Source organism: Lissotriton vulgaris, chromosome 6 (assembly GCF_964263255.1).
Source record: "Lissotriton vulgaris chromosome 6, aLisVul1.2, whole genome shotgun sequence".
NCBI classification, from domain to species: domain Eukaryota; kingdom Metazoa; phylum Chordata; class Amphibia; order Caudata; family Salamandridae; genus Lissotriton; species Lissotriton vulgaris.
Genome location: NC_141694.1, coordinates 1,860,623,502 through 1,860,644,486, shown reverse-complemented (window position 1 = coordinate 1,860,644,486; position 20,985 = coordinate 1,860,623,502). Strand labels below are relative to the sequence as shown.

Genomic DNA, 20,985 nt, shown 5'->3' with positions numbered 1-20,985 from the left:
GGTCTCGAAGGGAAGAGTTGCCAGGTGCACATATGTTGAAACAAGATTAAGGGTATGACTACTCAGTGTTACTATGAGGGCCAAAAACTTCCCCTGGGGATCTTTAGGTAGGAATGGAATAAGAGGATTGCTATGCCATTGAACCCTCGTGTAAACCGTGTGTGGAAAAACCTATCATACCCTAGATGCATCAGGAACAGGCAGTGATTGCCCAGAAGACATGTTTCTTGCAGCTGTAAAGCATTGGGAAGGAACAGTTAAGAGTATTTTAGAACTGTGGTGCATTTGGCACAGTCAATATGCCCGTTAAAGTTTCACAAAAGGATATGGAGAGGTTTAAAGTCAAGTTAAGGCTCTGTAATGGCTGTGATTGGTGAGGAGGATGGGTGTATCTGTCTCGGGTATGGGTAGGCTACCAGGCGTCGGGCTGACGGAATAGGAAGGGAGGTGCCTCTTGGTCAAGCGACCTGTAAGTGCACAGTGGAAAAGTATTGTGTCACAAGCTGAACTCAGAGAGAAGAAAGGCAAGAACATAAAACCTAGTCCCCAACATTCCCCTATACCAACCTCCCACCCCATGCTTTATTCCCTGAAGCATCTGTGGCCCTAAAAAGAAAACTAAAAGCCAACACTGTGAACTTCGGAGTGGAGTGGTGGACCACTCCTAGCTGCAGGATCATGAAAGTTCAGGAGTTTGGGACAGCCCATATGTGTGCTGCCTGCGAGAGGTTTTCTCCATAGTCAGTGTGGCCTCAGTCTCCAATCACCGGGCTCCGTGGGAGGTCAGTATTAATCAGGTGATTGACAGGCAGGACGTCGGACCATCTGCCCGGCTCACCTAAACTGGATTCTGGGTCCTGCATCCGCTGAGGCAGAGCGGTGGACACAGAAGACTGCTCCTCTGTGGCCCAGGTTCAGGCTTCCTCCGGGATGTCAAAGAAGTAGGTTTTGTTGTAGAAAACCACTTTGAGTCGAGCGGGATACAGGAGCCTGTATGGAAGGTTGAGATCCCAGAGCTTTTGCAATGCTTCTGTATAAGAGCGATGTTGGGCTTGCACCTCTTTGGTGTAGTCAAGAAGATCAATATCTCGTTCCCTTGGTAGGAGAGGCTGGGTAGAGAATGGGCCTCCTGCAGGATAGTGTCTCTGGGCCCGTCAATGGAGCTCAGCGGTGTGAGTCAGTAGCCTGGAGACTTGCACCTTCAGTTTCCCAACATCATCTTCCACCAAGGATGTGCAGGATTCCACAGCAGAGATCCTGGTCGTCGGTTTTCAGGGGTCTTGTCTGATGAGAACCAATGTCGACAAGCAATTCCCCTATCTTGGTCTCGACAGAGTCCTGAGAGGAATGGATAGCCTGGAGGATGGTAGACAGATACCACTCCATTAAAGGATTTATAGCCGGGATGGCGTATTCAGAGGTGGAGCAACCTGTGATATTCTGGTCTATGCAGGTTTGAGATGGAGGAAGTTTTAATAGTTTTTCCTTGCCCATGTTGAGCACATGGGGAGGGAGATGCTCCCCATTGAGGTAGACCAATTCAAAGAGGAGGCAACACCTCTTGATCAGGGGACCATTGCATAGGCTAGGAAGGTCAGGGTCAACACCCCTCTTACACACCACCAGCTATCCAGTAGGAAGCTTCCCAACCCAGAATGAGTTCCACTATATGTGGCTGCACGGAAGGCAATGGTGTCTCAATGGCATCTCGATCAGGCAAATATAGACGGTAACCTGTCGTCTTAGGGGCTTTGTGGTGCTATGGGGGTTATGAGGCCTAAAGAGCGATGCACCGGAAGGATCCTCAGTCCAACACCTCAAAGTCCGTCATGGCTGCCAGGGGTCCTGTGCGTGATCCACTAACAGGCCACCTTCCTCCCAGTCCATGGGGTCTTATCCTTGCATGGGAACAAGACCTTAGCACTTGGATGGAAGTCCACACATCAGGAGCTACATGATGGTTCAGGTAATTAGTCGGGGCCAGGGGATGCAACCAGGAAGTCCCCCCATCATCTTCAAATCAGCAGGTTGTGTGTGGAAAGTGACCCCGGCAGTGCAGGTGATATGGGGCTAGTGTGGGCCCAGGAATAAGGAGGCTTTACTCCATCCACCCTGTGCCTCCAGTTCGGCACCAGCCCCCAGGGAATCCAGTACCTGGATCCACCACAGGAGGGGTCCTTGACGATTAGCAAGTCTCTTACGGTGCCCCACTTCTCTCAGGAATTTAACACTGTTACCAGCCCCCCCACGCAGCCTCCTCACCTGCTCAATCACCGCCCTGCCGAGAACCTCCTGGGGATCAGCTACCAGCAGGCCATCAGGGAGCAAGGCAGGACAAGGGCAAGAAGGCCTATTCAGAATGGCCCACCCTCATAGGCTGGCCCGGTCATGGGTCTAGAGAAGCCCAGACATCGCAGGCAGGTATAGTCAGCAAAGGGGGGGGCTGAGATCCTCCAACCTGACCCCGCTCCAACAATAAGGATCTGTGCGGCTCACCAGGCCCCACCCCGCCCCCTCCACAGGCTATCATCTGGAGTCAGAGGTCGTGGCCAGAAGCAGCCAATCAAGGCTTGTGCTGTGATAAGAGCAGCAGGCCTCGGATAGGCCTCTATGGCAAGAATGTTGGCGGCAGTCCAGTGGGCTCCACATCGTCCCAGGCCACAGAAGTCATGGAGGCAGCACAGCTGGGGGCCATGGAAACGTTCAGCCGACCACACAAGCACTCCTCAGAGCGCCAGTGGTCCTGGGTCACAGACCCTCAGTGCAGCCTTTCCATGGGGCAGCCATCTTGTGTGTGGGCAGGCCAGATGCCACAGCCCCAGGAGACAATCATGACGTCTAGCGGAAGCAGGATTTCTGTGTGGCACCCACAGGCAAGTACAGGAGTAGTTTGTGGTGTCCAGCGCTCCTGAGACTAGCAGGGATATGAGTGAATGATGTACGGGTCCAGAGCACACTAAGAGTGGCACCACCATCTCGACGCTCAAAGTCACACACCATTACACCTGTTTGATTGACAACATACATACAAGACAAAAAGGCACTCACAAAGATGAAAGAGAAAGGGCCTTTGGAGATCAAAATACCTAGGATCACAATTTCAAAGGATTAGATAGGTTGGGAGAAAAAGTATTAAATCTATTTTGAAAATATTTGTACAGTTACATGCAATATCAACTCAAGCTAATCAAAAAGTGAGGAGTGGTGAATACTCTCACTGCTGAAAAGATTAATAGCAAAATGTTGTGTCAAATCTACTGTATTTATTACATTTACAGTAGAAATGATCCACGGAAAGTATTGAAGTAGAAGGCCTTCCACGAATACAATATTTTATTGAATTATTGTAACAAACAATAGTGGTGTTTCTAACTGGGACTGTGATGAATGGAGGTTGAGATGTACACATCTCTTTATTTACTATGTTAATAATTTCAACCAAGGATTGAAACTAGTAAATTCTGATTTTATAAGGTATTCTGAGACTTATAGGATGCTTTTTGCTACTGAAAATCCATGTGCATCAACATTGTGCCATTCTCATATGCAATAAACGGTTGGTTATGTATTTTCCGGCTGGTGATTAATTTGCATCATAAGCTCATTCAATATTTCTGCAAATGTTTTACTGACAGATAAGCCAGGTGACTGCCCTAAGGTAAATATTACCTGCCTAATCGATCCTCTGCCCAGAAGTTGCAACAATGATGAGGAGTGTGGTGGGATTCAGAAGTGCTGCCAGCAATCCTGTGGCTTTCATTGTACAGACCCCGTGCGCCCAGGTACAGTACAAGTGCTTGACTGTCTACGAACAAGACAAAGATTCAGTGCTCAGACCCTATCACGGGTTGTTAGATAATGCAATGTTTTGATGTGCACACCCTAGAGATCTGTTTGGAAGCCGAAAGCTGAATCTCAGTGGTCAGTGGTCAGTAGTCCGACCTTTAAATTTACTAACATTGTAACACAGTTACCAAATGCACTCCTAATTGTAGCCCTGCTGAAAGTTTTGGAAAACACCTAGACACTGTACATAGAGTATTGCTCGATTTTAAAATGCACACTCTGACATTCCAAACTAGTTATCAGTAGAAGCTCTGCATCAGGTGAGGGGCTCTTGTAAGATGCAATCAAACTTGTTCTTTGACGTACCTCGTAGAATTGCATCCCGCATGAGGTTCTTCTGTTAGCTCTGAACCAGATCATAGAGCTGCACTATGCAAGGAAGAAAGAAGAGAATAACTGCCATTATAAGAAACAATGCTTATTCCTACACTACAGGGTTCCCAAAGGCGCGTGCATTACGCGCCAGCCCGTCCCACTGCGAAGTGAGGGATTTTCACCTAACATTTAACCAATATCTCGTTTACCAAGTTCAACAATCAATACTCCAATTTGTTCATTAATCATCGAAATGTTTAGTACACTTGCTAGAAGTCACTCAAAATTACTGCGAGTACAGCAACTTTCTCATTGGTGTTTTATTGTTTAATTTTCAACTGCCTTCAGCGTGCCCATCCGGGCTTCAACTTAACCGCATCGCTGCGGCGGTTATTTTTCCCCTACGCCGCTTTTTTCTAAAAGCTGCGTAAGATGACGAGCTCAGCTCGTCATCCGCACACGCCCCCCGTGGCTGATGACGAGCTGAGCTCGTCATCAGCATCGAAGGGGTTAAGCATGTAGAGATATATAATTCATATTCCAGAACCCCACAAAATTCCACCCAATGCATTTCAGCCTCTCTTTAGACCTTTGTCAGGGGTAACTGAAACAAACAGAAAAAGAACATCTAAACCTGTTGTTCAAAACATAATTGAATCAGACCCTTCTATACTTGTGCCTTTGAAATCATACGTTTTCGATCATTGTACCCCTCTCAGTTTGTGAAACAACATGCCCAACAACATTTTCTCCATTTTCCTTTAAAAAATACCTGAAAGCAGTGCATTCGAGACAAACAATATCACCATTTAAACTAATCAATAAATACAGCAAACCAATCCGTCTAAGTGCAAAAAGTCCTTGCTTCTGCCAAACAATAACCCCTTCCCACCTCTCGGTTACCAGTCTTGGGGCCATATGTATGAAGGTACCGATATGCGATTCTGAAATAGCGATTTTTAAGAAATCGCTATTTCAGAATCGCACATTGGTATGTATGTACACATTTGCTGTACTTTAGCGAACTCTTAGTATTCCTTAATTGCGATTTGCAAATTGCGAATTGCAATTAAGGAATACTTTCCCATTCATTTCTATGGGCCAGGAGGCCCATAGGAATGAATGGGAAGGTATTCTCAATGTTGCGATTCGCAATTTGAAAATCGCGAATTGAAAATGATTTCAAGGGTGCAAGGGTGTCCAAAGGACACCCTGTTGCACCCCTGAAATATGCATGGGTGCACATGTGGCTTTGAAAAATGCTGAAATGTGCATTTTTAAAGGAAATCGCAACTTACCACCAACTAGAAGTTAGTGGTAATTTGCGATTCCTTAAGGGCATTTTGGAATTTTTTGGACTTCATACATTGCATTTAAGGAATCGTAAAATTTGAGATTCCTTAAATGCAATTGCAAAATAAGGAATCGCAAATTTTGCGATTCCTTATTTTGCACCAGATTTCACTTCATACATATCATTTTCTTAATCTTAATTCGCATTCGCAAAGGCCGAAATTCTGCTAAATTCGGCCTTTGCGAATGAGAATTTGCTTCATACATATGGCCCTAAATCCTATTGATAACCTGTCTTTCCCAAACCCGTAATAGTGACCACTCTGCCTTGAATGCCGCAGTCTGTGACCTTATCGCCTCCTCTATGTTCTCTCCCTCTACGATAACTGCGTGTTCTCTTTCTCTTATCTTCACATCAGCTGCTAAACTCACCCACCTGAATCCTTTCTATTTATAGCCAATTGAATGGATCTTATCCTGGCCATTCCCACACCACAGCATGAGTACCATTGCACTCTTCAACACTCATAAAGCAGTAATCCCATCTCAAAACCATGCAGCAGCCTGCAGAACCCACCTAAATTAAGACATACTGCTCAGCAATAAAATTATACCCCCAATCCAGGCTGCAGCACAGAGTTATTTTCACTCAGTCAACAGAAGAGATGAATTGCAATTTTAAGAACAGGCGAGCAACCGTAACTAAAGAAAGTGTGGTACGATGAAAAGAGATTTAATGGCAGGGCCTTGCAAGTTGGAAGGAGAGAATGATTGGCCATTGCCACGCGGACGAACCAAAAGTAGTGTCTTGCATTGCGGCGGGGCAGGAAGCGACACTGGTCTGTGTGGATCAGGGTGTAGATCACCTATTTAAGACGAGTTGCTAGGACCGTGGCATACATTTTAACCTCGGTGTTGATGAGGGAGATCGGACGGTAGTCAAAGCAGGAGGACGATGCAGGGTGTATTTTGTGAATCACCACAATGGTGGCAATGTCAATATCTACTGGGAAAGTACAGTTCTTTGCTACCTTTATGTACAGGGTGTGGAGTAGATGAGATAGAGTATCCTAAAAGGCTTTGTAGTACTCTTTCAGGTACCCATCAGGGCCTGGGGTCTTCCTCGATATAATGGCGGAAATAGCCCCCTCTATCTCATCTAATAAGATAGGTTGATCAAGTAATTGGACATCGGCGCCCGAGAGTTGTCGGAGCGGTATCTCCTGTATCAAATGGGGACCTGGTCCCAGGTCCACTAATGAGGCCGCCGTACCGTGGTGATGGTAGTATTCAGTGAAGGTCTGTGCAATGGAGGCTGTGACGCCCTGAGAATGACCCTCAGCGTCTACATTCTATGGGACTAAAGAAAGAAAGTGTGGTACGATGAAAAGAGATAGAGTGAAGAAAGCTAGAGAGAAAAGCAGTGGAAAGAAAAGTGATAGAGTTAAGCATGGTAGAGTAAAGAGTGACCTGAAGGGTGGCGTCAAGAGTAGAGAAAAGAAGAGTGAAGTACGATATAGTTAAAAACTGTTAAGTGCAGTGTTTCATAGAAGGCTGATAAGAGGTAGGGTAAGGAGTAGTAGAGAGAGTACTGGTGTAGAAAGAAAAACAAGAACTGTAGAAGAGATAGGAGGGTTGGAGGGGAGATACTATGTGATACACCTTCATGTGACTTACAAGAGCCAGTTGTTTGACAAAGATGCATTTGTGTTCCGTCCCTCGGAAGATCTTGGATGCTTTTTCAATATCTTTAATTTCAAAGGAGTCAAACCATGGATAATGATAATTCAGTGTGAAGATGTGTAAACTGCCTGTGACAGTAGTGCTGTTAGCCCAGGAGGGCTGTGTTTCTAATTCTGAATGTTAATAATCCTGATTGTGTGTTACAGATGTACCACATGCAGGCACATGCCCCATCATAAACGTCATGTGCAAGTCGCCACTGCCTCCTCCACAGTGCCACAGCGACAGCGAGTGCCCTCAGACTCAGAAGTGCTGCGACATGTGTGGGAAGACGTGCTTAGATGCTGTGATTGGTAAAGTACCCTCAGAATCCTACCTTCATGAGTGTCACAGCACCCAAAAACATGTTGGGACTTAGAAGAGCTACATAAATTAATACTACACAAGACAGCACAACAAGGCATAACATAGCAATACATAACATTAACAAAGATAGGATATTATGGCGCAGACATAGAACAACATAATATTATATAAGATACCTTGACATGGCGTACAATTTCATAACATTTAATAGGATAGGGTAACACCGTATGACACAGCACTACATATGTTTATATAAGATAAGATAACAAGGCATGACATGGCATAAAAAACATTACATAAGATAGCATAACACAACATGACATAGAATGTAAATGTAAATGTCATGGTACTTATAGAGCACTCTGTCACCAGACGGTCACCTTGTGGTGTCGCCTATTCGGCTTCCTGGCGCTGATACTCATACCGCTGTGGAACCCCTTCTGGCTTTCCCTGTGAAGTGCCCACTCCTGGGCACCCCCAGGGTGAAGCCAGGCATCCTTAGCGCTGTTGGGGCCGGTGTGGAGGCTAAGCAAGCTATTGCCTAGAGTTGCAGCATGGGGCCCTTGATTAGAATAGGCACCAAGTCGAGAATTACCAGGTCTGAGGATATTGAGCCAGAGACCCCGCCGAGGCAGGAATCGAACCCTGGTCCCTGGCCAGAACTCTGCATCAGGGTCTGCCGCTCTAACCATTGAGCCACACTCCTCCACATAGCATGACAACACATTTCATAGGATATTATAATACAACCTCACATACATAACATATTATTATTGGCCACACAAGGTCTGATTACTTTTTCCAAATGTTCTCATCTTCGTCTTGCTTTCCACCAATTAAAAATTATATAATTGTGACGCTAAACCCAAGTGCACTTAAAAAACACACGTCAACATACTTGAATAATACTCTACTGATTCACCACAACATCTACATCTTCACTGATTTTAACTCACCCAAGTGCACAGGCTGTCCGTGACACATGACGGCAGGGTACATGATACACCGCCAGTCCCCCAGTGTAGTTATAGTTCAGTCACACAGAAAAAGTATGAATGTTTGTCCATAGGTTTGCGCTACTTGGTTGGCTAGGCATTACATTTGTAGCCAACTAAGATCCGACATGTCAAACTTCATGTAAATGTGTGCATAGAAAGAAGGTGAAGGAGGTAGCGGTTCAAAAAAGATGTGTTTTACTCTCAGCTAAATCAAAACCGGCTGAACAGATTTACACCTTGAAAGAATATTTCTTTTCAGAAAGCATGCTTTTGTTGGTTTCAGAAAATCCTTTCAGCAGTTTTTTAGATATTCACAATGTAAAAAGGTGTTGGAAGGCTTGAAAGGGTTGGGAATACTTCGTAGTGGCCACTTCAAGTCACAATTCTGAATAATTCCAGATCAAAACGAGAAACTATTTAAGTAAATTTGAAAGATGAAAGAGTTTTAAATAATACATGATTAACATTGCAGCAGAATTTGCCTACCCACATGCATAGAAGGGGGGTGGAGTGGGGAGAATGAAAAAGTACCTTTGTCCATGTTGCCCATGGACCGGGTGCTTGGAAGCGGTGTGATGCATGGTGCCCCCTCGCCTTGCATGCTGCCTGCTGTGAATGCTGCCAGAGCTGTTATGCTCTAAGTTTCTGCCCCCGCTCTGGGCTCAGCAGCCTGCCACATGTCCCTCCCTATGCTAAATTGCATTGACAAATGTTTCCGATGAAGGGAGAAGGATCATCTAAAGTAAACAAACCTGCTGCTGCTGTCCACATCGGTTACAATAAACAACTTTTGTGGGAGAGCATGTCTTGCCTGCAAAGGAAGGCAGCAGACGTCATTTAACCCCTTGCCGCGGCCGGAATTCCGCTCCTGTGCGGCACATTCCGATCGCGGGCGTGGGCTCCCATGCTGATGACGGCTCCCAGCCGTCATCAGCATGGAAGGGGTTAAGAAAAGAGTGCTGACAGACTGTAAATAAAACATACCGAGTTACAACACTACTAAAATGACCATTCTTTATCGGAGGAAACAACAGAAGACAGGAAAGTATTAAGGAGGGGATAATAAGCGTATTAGCACATTGAAGGCCAACATTTACAAAGGACAGTGATAGTAGCAAATTCACAAGATGGGCAGAGAGCTTGTGGAGCTTACAGTCCATAGCTGAATACAGCATGTCTCGAAGAGACAGCACAAGCGCTGCCTTGGTGAGACCTAAAAAGCAGTAACGATAGAACTGCATTTGATAGATTCATCGCCATCTGCCAGAGACAAGAATGGACTCACTTTTTATAAATGTAAGCAGCTCAGCAGCCCATAAGAGCAACAACTGAGGGGACAAATAAAAAAGTGCCAAAAATGATAGGGATAATGTGAGTAATTGGGCTGTTAGTTGACTGAAATGTAAGACCTGGTCAAGCAACAACAACAATCCCAAGGAAAATCCTGAACCCTTTTAGAAAAGTAGAGTACATTTTAATAAATTATCTGACACCAAAACAACAAAAATCCAATAAGAAGAACTGGAGTTGTGGACTTTAAAAGTGTAAGGTACAAAATAGGACTTGAAAGTTCAAAGCGCCAGCCATGGATATCTATTCACTCAGCACCAAGTCAAATTTGAAAGTTGTGGCAACTGCGATGGAGCTAGTTAAGATAGAAGAAGTGTCCTGGGCCTTGTAAGCATTTGCCTTCAGATTTAGAAACACTTCTGAAGAAGTATGTCTGAGAAGGTGAGGTTCAGCGGGGCAAGGCTGCAGGATGTGTCCCTTAAGAGAGCTCTGTCATCCAATGATCTTAGGACTAAGCTGCAATGAACATTTCTATTTTTGGACATAGTTGCCAAAATGGAATTCGAAAAACTCCAGTTGAATGAGGCAGAAGGCTTAAGCTTAATTCTGTCAATTACCACTTTGGTGAGGGACCGCTGAAATGCTTCTAAGAACATAAGACGTCAATATGACCGGTGACCCACCTCAGACAGATAGGCAAGCAGGTTGATCCAGGAACCTGATTCTCTAAACACTTTTTGGCCAAATTTTGTCAAAGTACTCAGTTCTGGCAAAAGCCCATCTGGGGGTTCAATGCAGGATCCAGGCACAGAAGAAGTCATTCCAGGTACAGCAGCAGTTTGGCAGAGTCGTCTGAGAGTCCTTCCGCAGGCCCAGTAGGTAACTAAAGCGTGGGTCTGACTGTTATTGACACCCAGTCATGTGTCCAAGGCCAGCCTACCGGAAGAAAAGGGGTAGGGAAAAGGAAAATGGCAACTTTCCTAAAGTGGCATTTTCAAAGTTGAAAGAATAGTCTGACTTTATGATTAAAGAGGGTTTCTCATTACATTTTCACACGTGCCAATGATTACATATATACCTCCTCTCAATTACTATTCACAGCTCATTAAATATAATAAGGACTACCCAATGTTATCCTATTGTAGGCGTAGGCCTCACAGTAGTTAAACAAAATTGGAGGTTTTTCCCCACCAGGACATGTGAAAACCAAAAGAACATGTAAAACCTTTTAATTACACAGCACCCTACCCTAAGGGCTACCAAGGGCCTACCATAGGGGTGGCATATCTAATAAAAAGGGGAGTTTAAATTCCAAGTCGACATCGCATTGGGACACTGCATTCGAGGGCTGGGACATGTTTTAACATGCTACTTAAGTGGGAGGCACATTAAGTGCTGCATGTCCACTGGTGATTACCTGCCCTGGTAATTTGGCATTCCAGTATGCAAGGGACAAATAAGTAAATACAATTGCCAATTTGTTAAATGTCAAACAAATTAATTTTTAGGAGAGTGAGCATAAGCATCCTGGCACTGGTTAGCAGTAGCAAAGTGCACAGAGTTCTATGGTCAACAAAAACTAATTTCAGAATACAGTGGGAGGTAAAAGGCAAAAGGTTTGAGGGTGACTTGTAAATCGCGCCAGGTCCAACGGGTGGAAATTTGACACATTGGCTTGTTAAAGAAGAGAAGTAACACACAATATATCAGTGGCACACAGAGGCGCATATTTAAGAAAAAGTCACAGAATGCAGAAAGCAGCCAAACATGTTGCACTGTGTTGCATGCCAGGGAGAAGGAGAGCATATGTCTGCGGAGATATGAATCACTCCTCCCTTCTCCTTATTGCCTGTGCTGATTTCAGCTGACGTGCGCCAGGCACACAGTAATCACTGTGGGGTAACTGTTCCTATGAGACAAAGGACAACCTATTCTGGTTGAGCAGTTGAAGATGCTAAAGTGTGGTCTTGTGTTGCAAATCTCGGCTGGATCAAATTTCCCCTTTTAGAAATAGTGCCCTCACACCCCCCTCGGTGTCATGCTTCATCATCGGGCATTTTCTCCTCATGGGGGTGTCGCTGCTGCCCCCATGAGCCCTGTGAGAGGTCTCTATATCAGAGATCTTTTAGGAGACGCTGCAGTTGTGCATGTGGGTGTGTGGGCCTAAACTGTGTGTGAGTAGTTTAAAATTACCTTTGCGATACCCAGAAACCAAGGTCCAAAAGGTAAGATTAAAAAACAAAGGATAAGGAGAACCACTTTCAAACAAATGTAGTTGAAGGATGAGTATTTTCCTGCTGCTCTCTTATCCTGGGTGTGAGTGAAAATGCAAATTAGGCCAACATGTTTGATGCTCAATATTGATCTCTAATGGATCCTAGTTGCTTCTTAAGGACCGTGATGTGCAAAAGAGAAGTAAAAATAGGAATTAGGGAGGGCGACACCCTATATTCCTATGGTACCTATAGTAACCTGTATGTGCGCCTAAGCGCTTATCGGAACGTCTGAATCGAGTCCATGTTTCCAACCCCTCTATTAGAATGGATTGGCCTTGCCGGCGGGCCCTGCAGTTGCATAGAAGTACATAGTTAACCTCCTTCGTAGCATCCCTTTACCTTCCCCGCCGTACATGGGATGCCAGGCACACACCATGGCGCCATAGTACTAGGTTTTGTACCTGAGTCTACCATGGGTTTTGTACTGGAAAGCTACCCTTCCAGTACAAAATACTATACTAAGACAAACTTACATTTTTTTACAACTTTGCATGTATGCTGTATAGTGCAGCATGCGGCAAAGTTAGAAAAGAAAGGAGAAATAAATACATTTCTCCTCTTAACTCCTCCTTTTAAATGACGTTAAGATTTGGCACTATACCGTGTCTAAAACCACACTAGCCCCAGAATCTACTGGGGTAGGGAACTAGCGGCACAACAGGGCGATAGGGACCGGCCAGCCTCCAACACAAAACGTTATACACAAATAGGGCCGCTCTCATCAGAATGACCTAAAAGGTGCTCAGGAGTGTTATGTGTATGTGAGTGTGGACATCTCGCAAAATGTTTAGGACGGGCCTCACACACCACCTGGTGTCATGCTACATCATTGGGCAGTCCTCGCCCTCTAAATACTCGGTTTGATAGAGGGCGGGCATACACCTGACGACAGGGATGCACTTCTAACTAGGTGGGGGCCCAAAGTGAGTGAGTGAAATTAAAAGCCATTACAGTTACCTCACTTGATTTTAATGAACTAGGTGACTATATGGTGTATAAAAACAAGTGAGCGGTGAAATGGGGAGAGTTATTAACCCCTCGCCATATAGAATCGGGTCGACATGTTTCTACATTGTGCCAACAGTGGTACAAGGCATTCATCAGGACGTAAATATTTTAATATATAGAGGGTTGCACTCTTACCAACACTAACCTAGTGACCCCCGGAACACCCATCGACTTTCACCCGGACCCCAACACGGACTGCCATGCCGTCACCGCTCGCCAATTACACAGCTATCCTGCTGCGGACTGCACTCTCCCTCTTCCCAATCACTGTGCAATCCCCTAATGAGTCTGGTTGGCCCAACACTGGGCTTCCATGTGATGTGTGCTTGGATGGCCATGTACAGCCCCAGCTCCGTCAATCAGCTGAATGTGAATAAAACATTCTAAATCACACAGATGTGTCATCACTATAGTCACTCACGTATGGAGGTATGGCTGGATGCAGGTACGATGATTGCACGTGAAGGTACAACCTGGTAACTGACATCTATGTGCATGTGTATCCCTGTTACACATGGCCAATTGGATGACTGTGAATGTGTTTGCCCGAAACCGGTCCTAGAATGCTTGTTTCTGGTCCAGGGAAGACATGGCTTGGCAGTTCAAGCTAGACTGTTCCCATGAGGCACAGAGTGAATCCAGATTTGCATATAGCTGTGTCTGAACTGGAGTGAGCTAAAGAATGATGATGGATTCAACCCAGATCTGTGACTGGGGGTGAGTGTTTGGAAAGTTTCAGCACTCCGTCCACCATCTCTTCATCTTTTTGTGTTTGCTTTGTTCGCCCTAAGTTGGCAGGGTATGCCCAGACGTGGTTCCCTTGCTCATTTTGGGCCTGGATTCAAGCTAGCCTGGCTGAAGAGGGCTGTTAGCCCGAAACCGGTCCCAGGGTGCTTGTTTACGGTCAAGGGAAGACATGGCTTGGCAGTTCAGGCTGGACTGTTCCCATGAGGCACAGGGTCAAGACTGATTTGCATACAGCTGTGTCTAAACTGGGGTGGCAAAGTGAGCTAAAGAATGATGATGGATTCAATCCAGATCGGTGACTGGGGGTGAGTGTTTGGAAAGTTTCAGCACTCCATCCATCATCTCTTTGTGTTGACTGTGAAGGTGAGTACTAACTGTGTCCCCATTGCACATCAACAACAATCTCACAACCCCAAACGTAGGCACACATCCATGTATAGAATAGGGCTGTGTGTAGGACTGACCCAAACGAAAGCAGACAAGGAGTGGTGTCCTACACCACATGTGACACTAGAAGTTCAAGTCGCATACCTACTCACACACATCTGTGTGAACACATTCTGTTGTGATCAATGGCATTGCTCTACATGGTCAGAGGTCGGACACCATACTTACATTGCTGTAGTCACATAAATGTACATGTATTTATATAGCCCAAATCACCGACCCGGTATCTAATCGCTTGCTTAGGGAACCCGTCCTGGTATTCCCCTGTGAGATAACCCCGGCAGGGTATCCACAAGGTGAAAGCCAGACATCCCACCGCGAGGGGCCGTTGTGGAGATTAAGCAAGCTATTGCCCAGAGTAAGTGCACATGTCGTCCAGCACCCATCCAAAAACACTGTCTGGCTCTTAGAGGTGGAGCTTGCCAAAGGGACCTCCCCCCCCACCCCCCCCCCCCCCATTGCACATGCATCAATCAGTTTTCTGAATGTAATGTTGCTTTGGTGCTAAGATTGGGGCACGGCCTTGGGCTCATGGTGTACGGATGGCGGTACACACACACATGTTGGCATGTGGAGCCAGGTGGCCAGGAGGCCTTGAGCGGCTTGTGTAATCTCAATCCATCTCTCTCCCTCTCTTTATTGTTGGGCGCATGGCACACCTTCTTCTCTTGAACTTGGTCTTCCAGGCTGTGTGCTACAGATTGTCCAGTGAGGGGATGCTAGGACTCATCCTAAGGGTTGTCTCAGCTTTTGTTTGTATGGTGTTTTGTGTTGGTGATTACATTCCTGTTTGACTGAGTCTCCATTTTCTGGCCATGCAGGTCTGTTGATTTTCCTGCTTGTGCGACATCAGGCTAAATGTTTGTTTTGGGATTCGTGGTGTTGGCGTGCAGTTTCTTAGTCCGGGGTTGGGGGTGGTCCTGGGCGGAGAGGGGTATTGCGGGCCTGGGTGTGGTGTCGGTGGGTGTTGTGGCCCTCTTGGGTGTCCGGGCCGCATGATGGGTGGCTCCATAGCATCTGTTGCCCTTTCGATGTGGCCCTCGGCTGGTCTCCCTTTTGTGGTGCTGGCTGCCGTCCGACTTTACACCAGGTCAGAGCAGGTGTAGATTTCCTGGTGCTAATGCGCCTTATCGCCTGTTTTGTGTTTTTATCGCCAATCTGAATGGTTGTTGTGAATGTTGTATTGTGATGTCGTGGCTTTTGGCACGGAAATGCCCACTCTACATCTCATTAGCGATAGTTGCCGGGGTTCTCTGTGGCAAAGTTTTTTCGACTGCTATCGCAGGTAAATTAGTGCTGTGGGCCGTTAGCACCAGCTTATGAATGGGGTGGTAAATTTATCACAACTTTGGCTGCAATAAAGTGCAGTTAATTCGGCGATAGCTCTTTTTGAATAGGCCCCAGAGTGTTTTAATCTGTCTTCTAGTGTAGGATGATGGACAATAAATATTGTGGACTGCAAGGCCTATGCTAGATCACTAATGGGTTTGATGCCCATATCGAGCAATAGTGGGCATAAATAAGTACTCTACGTCAAGGAAACCATGTGTTTGAGGCATGTGGGCTGCTGAATTCATATCTGTGCATAGATCGCCGCCTAGTGTTGGGTCCGGATGATTGCACATTGTTGTCCTGGAAGAGTCTTCGAAGTATCACCACGAGATAGGTGGCTCCTCCCCTGGACTACAATGCACATGGGCATCGACTCCATCCTCAGATTGTTTTTTTCCGCCATTGGGTTCGGATGTCTTTGAATTCCCTCTTGTCGGAATCGATAGAAAACTTTGAGACCAAAAGGTCTTTAGTCTAATACGTCGGTATAGTCTTGCGTTCGGTCTTAGTTCTTCCAGCTCGGTTCCGAGCCGGATTCTCTACACCCGCGTGCTCTCGGCGCGGAAGGCCCAGTCGACGCTCCAGACCTATCGACCGTCCATCATGGACCGAAGTCCATTCAAAAGATGTCCCGTCTGCAACTCGAAGTATCCCCACATCGACGTCCACCCGGTGTGCAACAAGTGTCTGTCGCCGGACCACAATGAAGCCAAGTGTATGGCTTGTTCACTCTTCAGGTCCAAGAAGACGCTTGTGGACATCTTCGATGCAGGGGATGTCGAGGACGTATCTATCCAGGACATTACTGAGTCGAACCCCGCGTCGGACGTCGACTACGACTACGACGCGGATGCAGAGACGTTCGAGGCCAAAGAAGTCGGTGACGAGGTAGGAGATGACGACGGGGCCCTCGGGGCCATGGAGGATAGCTCGGACGAAGAGCTTCCTCAAACTGACTCTGGGGCCGTGCCAATTCATAAGGCTCATGTCGAGGAATTGCCTTCGGGCCTTACCCAAGATCTTACTATGGGTTCTACGGCCCCGCCTTCGGGCTCGGCCACTGACAATGCTGTTGAGCCACGCCCTGGCAAAACGAAACCAAAAGTGAAACCTACAGTCTCGACTCCAGACACTGCGCAGGTGCCGTCCTCGAAACCGAAAGTGCGCATCGCTTTGGTCGGCTCCAAGGCCTCGGAGCCCTCGGCGCCGAAGAAGCCGAAGGTTGCTGTCGAGCCGAAGGCTCAAGTCAAGGGCGTCGAGACGAAGTCTGCCGCGCCGAAGACTAAAGTGAAGGTGGTCGAGCTGAGCGCGTCGGCGCCGAAGACGGTCGACGCCGGCAAAGGCCTCAGAGACCCAAAGAAGGCTATCGGCGACCCGAAGAAAGCTCTCGGTGACCCGAAGAAACGGCTGGATGACCCGAAGGTTCTCGCGACTCCGCGTCAGCAGGACAAGGCCAAGGGCACCGCACCCCGAGAGTCGACTCCAGGTGAGGCCTCGAGGGATTCCATTGAACCGGCGCGCCCACCCGCCGCGTTCACCTTCAGTGGACGAGCATCAGGAACACTTCATCGATGCCGAAACGGGCAGGCTTTCCCTCCACAAGCGGAAAATCACCCCAGAACGCCCAACGGAGTCCTACAAGATCCCTCTCAAGAAAAACAAGGACTCTGCTTTCACTCCCGTCTTGGTGGAACCACTTTCCCCACAGACTCATAATGTTTCGCCCACTTACTCTGATGTGGACGCTGGAGAGGGGGATGATGAGGATGAGTACAGTTATCCTGTCTATACAGACCCTGAGGATACCAACGAACCCTGGGCCACTGGTGGTGACCCTGGTGATCCTCAATCAGGACAAGACCCTCAACTATTTTCTGCAAAAACGTCCCCTACAGAAGACTCTACAGATTTCAATGCCCTCATTGAGCGGGCAGCTAACAATCACAACGTCCAGCTCCATGCTGACCCTGTGGATGTCGACTTCCTTTTTGATACCTTCGCAGTCTCAGAAAAAACTGTTAAGACTCTGCCTATGCTGAAAGGTGTTTTAAAACATGCTGCCGAGATGTAATAAACCTAAGGATTGAGAAAAAATACAAGTCAGCGCCTACTGATCCTACCTACATCAAAGGACAGTTGCCTCTGGACTCCCTTGTCGTCTCGAATGCCCGGAAGAGGGCTAATTCTCAGACTATGGGTGATGCTCCTCACCCAGACAAAGAATCCAAGGTCTTTGAGGCATCGGGGAAGAGGGTAGCAGCACAGGCAGCCAACATCTGGCGCATTTCTAACACACAAGCACTTCTGGCGAGGTATGACAGGGCACACTACGACACACTGGAGACCCTGTTGCAGCACCTGCCTGATGAATACAAGGAGGTGGCTGAGATGCTGATTCAGGAAGGGAAGCTGATCTCTAACGCTTCAATTAAGTGCGCTCTGGACGCGGCTGATACCGATGCCAGGGCTATAAACACTAGTATTATGCTATGGCGACATGCCTGGCTGAGAATCTCTGGATTTAAGCCAGAAATCCAAACCACCATCCTTAACCAAACAGTCAATTCAGATCACCTGTTTGGCCCGGAGGTTGACGATACCCTAGAAAAAATTAAAACGGACACGGAGACTGCGAAATCCATGGGTGCCTTACAGTCCCAGCAGTTTCGGGGTGGGTCTTTTCGTCGCTCAAGCACTAGAGGCGTTTCCAGAGGCCAGCTCTCCCAGTCCACGCAGTACTACAAGGGCAACACTCAGTCCACATACACCAACAAGAGTCGAGGTGGATATCGTGGTAACAGTGCCAAGGGCAGAGGTCGTGGAAACAACAGCTCCAGAACCTCTGCCACCAGCAAACAGTGACGCCTTGTCACTGCCCCCCGACCACACAACACCGGTCGGGGGGAGACTCCAGCAGTTCCTGCCGGTCTGGAAGTCCATCACCACAGACAGGTGGGTCAGGAAACTTGTTCAATACGGTTATTGTCTGGAGTTAACTTCCACTCCACCCAACATGCCCCCAAGAAACCGTCCTATGTCGGCCGAGCATTTGCACTTATTGCAGCAGGAAGTCACCGTTATGCTGCAAAAAGGAGCAATAGAGCTCGTGCCTATGCAAGAAAGAGGCACAGGGGTCTACTCCCTTTACTTCTTAATACCAAAAAAGGACGGGTCCCTCAGGCCCATCCTGGACCTCAGGCCACTCAACCATTACATCCTGTCGGAGCACTTCCATATGCTGACCCTGCAGCAAGGGCTCCCGTTGCTCAGTCAGGGGGATTTTCTCTTAACTTTAGACCTAAAGGATGCGTACTTTCACGTTCCACTGCACCCTTCACACAGGAAGTACCTCCGGTTCACCATACAAAACCAGCACTACCAGTTCAAGGTTTTGCCTTTCGGTGTCACCACGGCACCCAGGGTGTTCACAAAGTGCCTGGCGACAGTGGCGGCGCACCTCAGGAGACGGAACATCCACGTCTACCCTTATCTGGACGACTGGCTCATCCAGGCAAAGTCAGCCCAGCAGTGTGCCGCCCATATGTCCCACACCATTCACCTCCTGCACGATCTGGGATTCTCACTGAATTACCCAAAATCCCACCTCCAGCCCGCCAACATACCGCAGTATCTGGGTGCGACTATAAACACTCTGGCAGCCACAGCACAGCCGAATTCAGTGACAGTCAGCAGCATTCAATCGCTGATACAAAAATTCAGATCTCAACACTCGCTTCCAGCAAGAGTGTTCATGCAGTTGATAGGCATGATGGCCTCCTGCATTTCCATAGTCCCGCACGCGAGACTACATATGCGCCCGCTTCAGGAGTGCTTAGCACGTCAGTGGACTCAGGCTCACGGGCAGTTGAAAGACCTAGTGTTGGTGAGCGGTCAGGCATACAACTCTCTGCATTGGTGGAATCCACGAAACCTTTGCAAGGGCCGACCGTTCCAAGAGCCTGTGCCACAGATCATCCTGACAACGGACGCCTCTCTCCAGGGATGGGGAGCTCATGTACTCTATTACACAGTGCAGGGACTATGGACGCAACAGCAACGGAAGATGCACATCAATGTTCTCGAACTGATGGCGATCTTCATGGCACTCAAAGCCTTCAAATTCATCTGTGCAACAAGGTTGTGTTGATCCGGACGGACAACATGACAGCCATGTACTACATTCAAAAGCAGGTAGGAACACACTCTCCGCAGCTGTCTCATCTGGCTCAGAGCATGTGGAAGTGGGCCATTCAGAGGAACATCTTCCTCATGGCAGAACACCTCCCGAGCAAGGACAATCAGATGGTGGACCTGCTCAGCAGGCACAGCCACCAAATGCACGAGTGGGAGATACATCCATCAGTACTCCAACCGTACTTCCAAAGGTGGGGTCATCCAGAGATAGACCTGTTCGCCACAAGGGAGAACGCAAAATGCCAAAGCTTCGCCACCAGGTTCCCACACCCACAGTCGCAGGGCAATGTGATATGGATGAACTGGTCAGGCAAATTTGCGTATGCTTTTCCCCCAGCACCTCTGATACCGCTGGTGGCACGCAAGCTCAGGCAGCACTCCATGACTCTCATCCTGGTTGCTCCAACCTGGGCTCGCCAACCATGGTACACCACGTTTCTAGAACTGTCCGTGGTACCGCATCAGAGGCTACGCCTCACACCCAGCCTTCTGACGCAGAGCCATGGCGACATTCAGCATCCAGATCCGCAACAGCTCAACCTGGCGATCTGGCTCCTGAAGTCTTAGAGTTTGGCTACCTGCACTTGCCTTCTGACTGTATGGACATCATTCGGGAGGCAAGAAGCCCACCACCAGAGCATGCTATGCGGCAAAATGGAAGCGGTTTGTCATTTATTGTGTAGACCACAACACTAACCCGCTAGATGCATCTATTCAGAATATCATTTGTTACCTTTTCCATCTGTACAAATGTAATCTGGCCTATGCTTCCATTCGCATACATCTATCTGCAATGGCCGCTTATCTCCAGAACAGGCAGCACCTCTCACTTTTCAGAGTGCCTGCCATTAAGGCCTTTCTAGAAGGACTCAAACGAGTCATTCCTCCGCGGACTCCACCAGCTCCGGAGTGGAACCTCAATGTGGTCCTCACCCGGCTGATGGGTCCTCCCTTTGAATCACTGCATTCCTGCGAGATTCAATGCTTGACGTGGAAAGTGGCTTTCCTCATAGCGATTACATCGCTACGGCGAGTTAGTGAACTACAAGCACTAACTATCCAAGAACCATTTATTCAAATTCATTCTAACAGGGTAGTGCTTCGCACTAACCTTAAATTCCTTCCTAAAGTTGTGTCTCAATCCATATTAACCAGACTATTGAATTGCCTGTTTTCTTCCAAAATCCTGA

General features: G+C 47.5%; 1 protein-coding gene across 7 annotated transcripts in view; it reads left to right on the top strand.

The window, feature by feature from the left end:
• LOC147709671 (uncharacterized) overlaps positions 1–20,985 on the top strand; it is a 478,515-nt gene that overhangs the window by 405,809 nt on the left and 51,721 nt on the right. For all 7 annotated transcript variants that reach the window (XM_086928188.1, XM_086928184.1, XM_086928186.1 and 4 more), the window contains 2 exons: positions 3,636–3,782; positions 7,344–7,490. In XM_086928188.1, the coding sequence (XP_086784314.1) occupies positions 3,636–3,782; positions 7,344–7,490 (294 nt within the window). The remainder of the gene's footprint in view (positions 1–3,635; positions 3,783–7,343; positions 7,491–20,985) is intronic.